The sequence below is a fragment of the Pyrgilauda ruficollis genome, unplaced genomic scaffold (genome assembly GCF_017590135.1).
Source record: "Pyrgilauda ruficollis isolate IOZ18807 unplaced genomic scaffold, ASM1759013v1 scaffold3, whole genome shotgun sequence".
NCBI classification, from domain to species: Eukaryota; Metazoa; Chordata; class Aves; order Passeriformes; family Passeridae; genus Pyrgilauda; species Pyrgilauda ruficollis.
In genome coordinates this window covers 16,000,471-16,006,470 of record NW_024524377.1, presented here as the reverse complement: position 1 = coordinate 16,006,470, position 6,000 = coordinate 16,000,471, and the positions used below count along the sequence as shown (strand labels likewise).

Sequence of the window (6,000 nt, the reverse complement as noted above, 5' to 3'; positions counted from 1 at the left end):
GACATGTGGTAGTGTAAGGCAATATGCATAACCTCTCCCCTCTTAAAAGTGAGATTGGCATTATTCAGTGAACTGCTTTTTTAGATAATCCCCTAGGCTCTATTGGAAATTGCACCACTAATAATTTTTTTTTAATGTTATTTCCCTAATGTCACTTTTCTGCCTGGCATTGCTGAGTTTCTATTATGAGCACATATGAGCTATTCAATAGATTACAATCTTTGTAGCATTAATACTTGCCAAAACAATTAGACTATAGCATATATTGTTTTTCAAATGAGATTATAAAGGGAGTGGTACAACACCTCCTTATTTATTGGTGGTGATGCAAAGTTTGTTAGAAGAGATGGCAACATGACACCAACACGTGTAATTATTCTGAGTAATACACAATCAGCTACAGGGTCTTCAGCTGAAACATCCTTATACTGTTAAATCATCTCACACCTTTGCAGCATGAGAGTTTCATTAGTTTAGAAGGTGCTGTCACATAATGGTTTTGCCCAAGAAGTAGCTGGTTGGAAGCAAGGAATTCTTTTGTATTTAAACTAATGCTACAAAGTGAATGCAGAAAGTTACCATGCCCTGAAGGCAGGAACAGTCTACTTATAAAAAAATGTATCAACCTTCATCCTAACCTAGGAAGTAGCCAAACAATTTGAGGAGTGTGAGAACAGAAAGTGGACTGTCAAAAGACAAGAAATTGTTCTTGAGAGTCTTAACGGATCAATTCATTGAACACTGCCTCTCTGAAAACTGGACCATGGAAAATGCATCTGACTCACCAGTGATTAATTTTTTGGTTTAAGAAACATACACGGATTAATGGGGTGTGCCTGATAATAGCATGTGGTTATTCAGGGTGTGAATAACCTCTAGGGTCTGTCAAAACAGGTGGCTTCAGGGTTAGTCTTCAGTGAAAAAGCAGAAAAGCAGAAAAAAAAAAATTATTGAAGAGGCACACAGCAGATGAGAAGGGCATATGAGGGAGAAACAAAATGTTATTAAAGTACAGTATCTCTGCAATGCTATATACGGTATTATACTAGCTATGAAGAACATTAACATCAAATGGTCAATTATATTAATTTTTCCAGATATATAATCTTAGAACTAGTCAGAAAAAGGACTCTAATACTTGAATGCAACGTTCTTTTTTTTTTTTTTTTTTTTTTTTTTTTTTTTTTTTTTTTTTTTTTTTCCTACGGAGAAAAAAAGGAAGGTATAAATGCTTTGACGCTGGCTATTTTTCAACTTTTGTTAAACACTGGGCAAAATATTACCTGTATAAAGAGTTGCATGTACTGGCCAATGCCATCTGGTCCCACAGCACAGCAGGAACGGCGCTCTGTGCTGACACAGGTACGCAGCGCGTTAGTGCCCGATCTGCTCAGTTACTGCACAGAAATTTTTTTTTTTTTTGCCTTTTTTTTTTTTTTCCCTTCTTTGCCTCTGTGTTTTTTTTTTTTTTTTTTCTCCTACGCCCAAGGTGTGGTTCCACGATCTGCAGGAGCCTGGCGCAGGCCGTGACCGCGGCCGCCGCCTCGGGCAGGCGCCGAGTGTCCGCGCCGTAAACAGCGGGAAATGCCCGGGCTCGGGGGCGAGGCGGTGCCGGGGGCTGCGGCGCGGGGCCGCCTACCTCAGCCCGCCCCGAGCAGGTGAGGCGGGGAGCCGCGGCTGTGCGGGCGGGTCCCCGGCTTGCGCCCGCCCTGCGCTCCCTTGGCCGCCGGTATGGACGGCCGCGCTCGGCCGGCGGCCGCCCCGCCACCCTCCGGGTAAGCACAGCTCACGGCGCGGGCGGGAGTGCGGCCGCCCCCGGCTCCGAAGGAACAGCCGGCGGGAGCCGGGGCCGTGCCGGGCCGTGCGCGGGGCTGGGTGAGGTGAGGTGAGAGCGAGGGGGCAGCTCGGGTCGGGGAGGCCGGGGCTGTGCGCGTCCGGCTGTGAGGTGCGTTGCTTGGGACGCAGCCAGCGGCGAGAGGCGGCTCCCCAGCGCCGGGGGCGGGCGTGCTCCCTGCGCCCCTTCCCGGGGCTCCTGCGGCGGGGGGAGGCGGAAGCCCCGGGCGGGACCGCGGGCAGATGGAGCGGCGCGGCCGTTAAACGGCTGCCTCGACGGCACCTCGGCCGCTTCTCCCGGCAGCGGCGGCGGGACCGGCCCGTCGGGCCGCGCCGCCCTCCCTGGCCGTGCCCGACCGAGCCGCGGCTGCAGCGCCAGCCCCGCGCCGCGGGCAGTTCCCGCAGGGACGAGCCGCGACCCGCCCGCCGGCGTTGCCGTCCCGGTGCCTCGGCCGGACTGCAGCGCTGCCGGCGCGGGACCTGCCGGGTGCTCGGCGCCTCTGGCAAATGACTGCAGGTCAGCACTTGCCGGTCGGAGCATCCTTAGGTGTGCGGAGTCAGCTTCAGCTCTCTGGGTGAGAGTGGCGGCGGTTTGGGAGGGCTGCGCCCTCCTCGGTGCTCTGGGAACTGCCGGTGCTGGGGAAAAGAAAATAAACAAGCAGCATCTGTTTGGAGTAGTAAAAGGGCTAGCTTGTTTCTTTTTACGTGTTAGGCCCCTCTGTTTTTATTTTGCTTGAACTACAAAATCTAACGTTAAAGAAAATATTTTTGAATTCCTAAGTAAAACTACCCCAGTTATAGATCAGGAGGAGGATTTTTCCTTAACTAGTCAGGTACATTTGAAGAAAATTAGTTTACTCAGTGACTTCACTAGGAACTGGAGTGAATCAAAACACTGGTAAGACTGCTGAAGTTATCTGTCAATAGAATAGACAAAATACATCGTGGGTGTATCTTTTAACATGACCATTTTTATGAAACTTCCATACTGTTTGCAAAAATGGATTACTTGGATTGCTGACCGAGCAGCTACAGGATAAACAGGTGCAGAAGACTGCAATTTACTGTAGTATTTGCCGCAGTAATCGAATCAGTTTGAAGTCATGGCTGTAGTGAATATGGAAGACTCATAAGCTGTATTTATTCACTTAAGGCCTTGTCACCATTGCACATTTATATGTAGCTGTTGAGAAATTGACTTTATATTGTTAATCAGTGTAGAAGGTATAATTATAATATAGATAATTACTGCATTTTGAAGACTCTAAGTACTTAAGCATAGTTGGAAGGACTGAGTGTAGGATAATAGGTTTCTTTTCCAGGTTAGGGAGTGGCAAAAACAGTATGTCTTGAAAGTTTTCAGTTTTACTTGTGAGCAGGAACCTAAAAACAAGCAAAAAGACACAATTAAAACAAATTAAAAATTGGCTCTTCTGACAGTTCCTCTAGGCCTGTTGCCTGCCATAAAGCTGTTTGACATAGTGAATTTTGGCTGCTGCTTGACGTCTAAGTTCCCTTTATGTGACTTCACGCATCTGCCAGCATCCACCTCTCGGTTTTGAGATGAACGTAGCTAACAGTAGTGCTCATTGCATTAGTCCTGCAGAGAGATTTTCAGGCCTTTTATCAGCTGTTCACATATAATTTAGTACTTAGAAAATCAAATTGCCATGCCTTTCGTACTACAAAAGTTCTTTATTGACAGTCTTAACTGTTACCCTAAGATGATCTCATTTGCTCATGAAATGCTGGATTTGAGGAAAAAAATGTGGATATACCAGAAAAGAAGTCAACTCCCAGTTTTACTGAAAATAGTACACAGAAACATTTTTGAATAGTACACAGCTACTGTTCCTTCTCTGTGATGATAGGAAAATTTGTGCAATCTGGGAAGAATTTCAGTTGAAATAGCATTTTTCTTTAAATGTATTACCAAATGATGTAATATACTGCATTGCATCTCTTCTTTACTTGTTTAGCCAGGTTGAAAGTGTTGTTAATCCACACCTGAAAACTGTTTACTAGCCAATGTATTCTTAAATCACTGTTTGAAGTTCTGTCGAGTAATTGTTGGTAACTCTTAACAGCTGAGAAAGTTTATGCTAACTGCTAAGAAGGTAGTGTTTTGTAAATTTTCAAGCACTGATGTTAGAGCTTGGAACTCCTATATATAACTTGATCACTGGTGGCTCTTTAATACAGAATTTTGTTATCAGATCTATGGGGACAAGCTGTGGGAAAGGATCCTGTCATACTTTTTTTTTTTTTTCATGCAGGATTATGCTTTCCTATTGAAAAAATGTTTATTAAAACTGGTTGTGGATAAAAATATTTGTCTGAATTTGATGAGAAACATGCCCATATTATTCTCTCTGTATATTCAATGTAAATAAGAAAAGATTTTTTAAAAAATGGCCTCTGATGGATTTTCTTTTTCTTGGTTTATAATATGGTGAATAGAGACTGTGCCCAGCAACTGGCTGGAGTATTTTGGAATATGATGAATAGGAGGTGTGCCCAGTAACTGGCTGGCCATGACACATCGTTTCTCCTGGCAGGGGAAACTTGGCTGGACAGTTAGGGAGTTTTATAGCTCATCTATCGTACCCTGAGTCTGAGCAGCACTCGCAGCATAGAGCTCCCGCCAGGCCAGTTGACAAAGTCTGCTCCTGTTCATCACAGAGCTGAATGTGCTTTATGAAATTATAGGAAAATGTGTGATTTAATACTTATAAATAAAAAAAGGAGTGGCTGTAGTTGGTATCCTACCTTCTGAACACAATTTTCCTACTGTTGCTGGACAGCAATCCTGTAACCTGGCGTAAATACTTTTTTTTACATTACAAGTAGATGTCAGTAGTTGACACAGAATTTTTCCATGAGGAACTGTATTATGGCTTAATAAGTCATTAGAATATTGGAGCAAATGTGAATTTTAGTAAATGTAGTATTCATATCCTTTGAAATACTAGCCTTCATGTTGAGATCCACCTTTAATTCAATTGTATTGCTTCTAAGAATTTTATGTTATTTCATTTGTTCCTGTAAGTCGTATTAAAAGCTATATGCTTGCATACAAAATTGCAGCTTCTGACCTGCTTTATCCAACAAACCCCCTTTGTTTTTATCGTTCTCATTGTGTGTCAAACAAAAACAGGCTTAGGAGATGGAGCTGCTCTCCAGGGCCTGAAGATAGAGCGGGCTGTGTGGGGAAAGGGGCGGGGCTGAACAGCTTTGATTTGCTTAGTCCCAAACCACTTTTCCTCTGCGTCTTCAGGTTCCCATTCACTGTTGCTTGGTGTAGTGAATGTAGTTAAAAAATTTAAGGAGAACAGGAGAAATGTCTTTTTCACATGATTTCCAGGGCTATCTCGGGTAGTAAGGGGTGTTTTCAGAAAACCCAAGAAATGTACCTTTTCTCTTGCATGTAACTGAGTTTTCATCAAATCATTTCAATCACATTATGGAGATGTCAGCTGTGGCACAGTTTTGGCAAATGTCTGGTGTCAAGCTTGGAATACTGATTTAAGCTCTCTTCCTTCTCTTTCAAGTGCTCGTTTGAGTCAGCTCACAACATAGCCACAGGTTTGTTCAAGTACAAATGAAAGTCCTTCCTGTTGGGGAGTGTGGGAAGGACAGCAAGTGTAGCAATAGCTTCAAACCAAGCATTCTATGCCCGAGCCACAGCCCCAGAGTGGGTGTGGGGACTTGGGTACGTGTCTGAATTTGCTCAGTTTGGTGAAATTTACGTAAGAGTGAAACTACATTTTTCTCTTGCAATGAATTATCTGTTTCCATTGCTCTGTATATTGTATACATGTGTTTATCATTAAGTACAAGACCTTTTGTACTCGTGCTACTAAGTGGGTCTGTCTTAGATGTGGGTCTATCTAATGGGTCTATTTTAGATGTGCTTCATTTCTTACACCTGGGACTTCAAGATAATACTTACATGTTTTTCTCACCTCCATGACCCTGATGAGGAACAAGTAAATGAGCAATAACAAAATGGAAAGAATTTTGAGAATTTGTGACTGGAGCTTGCTGGATGTTTGAAGCAGGGAGTTAGCTCCTTTGTAGGTGGATGCCCATCAGGAGCCACTTGAATGCTCATCATTCCAGGGCCCAGTTTGCCAGCTGAGTTCCAAATGTACACATAACACTTCT

General features: G+C 43.9%; 1 protein-coding gene across 2 annotated transcripts in view; it reads left to right on the top strand.

The window, feature by feature from the left end:
• The first annotated feature begins 1,477 nt into the window (after positions 1-1,477).
• The window catches only part of COBLL1 (cordon-bleu WH2 repeat protein like 1), a 77,962-nt gene continuing 73,439 nt past the window's right edge, over positions 1,478-6,000 (top strand). For both annotated transcript variants that reach the window (XM_041473278.1, XM_041473277.1), the window contains exon 1: positions 1,478-1,775. In XM_041473278.1, the coding sequence (XP_041329212.1) occupies positions 1,732-1,775 (44 nt within the window). In that variant the 5' untranslated portion in view covers positions 1,478-1,731. The remainder of the gene's footprint in view (positions 1,776-6,000) is intronic.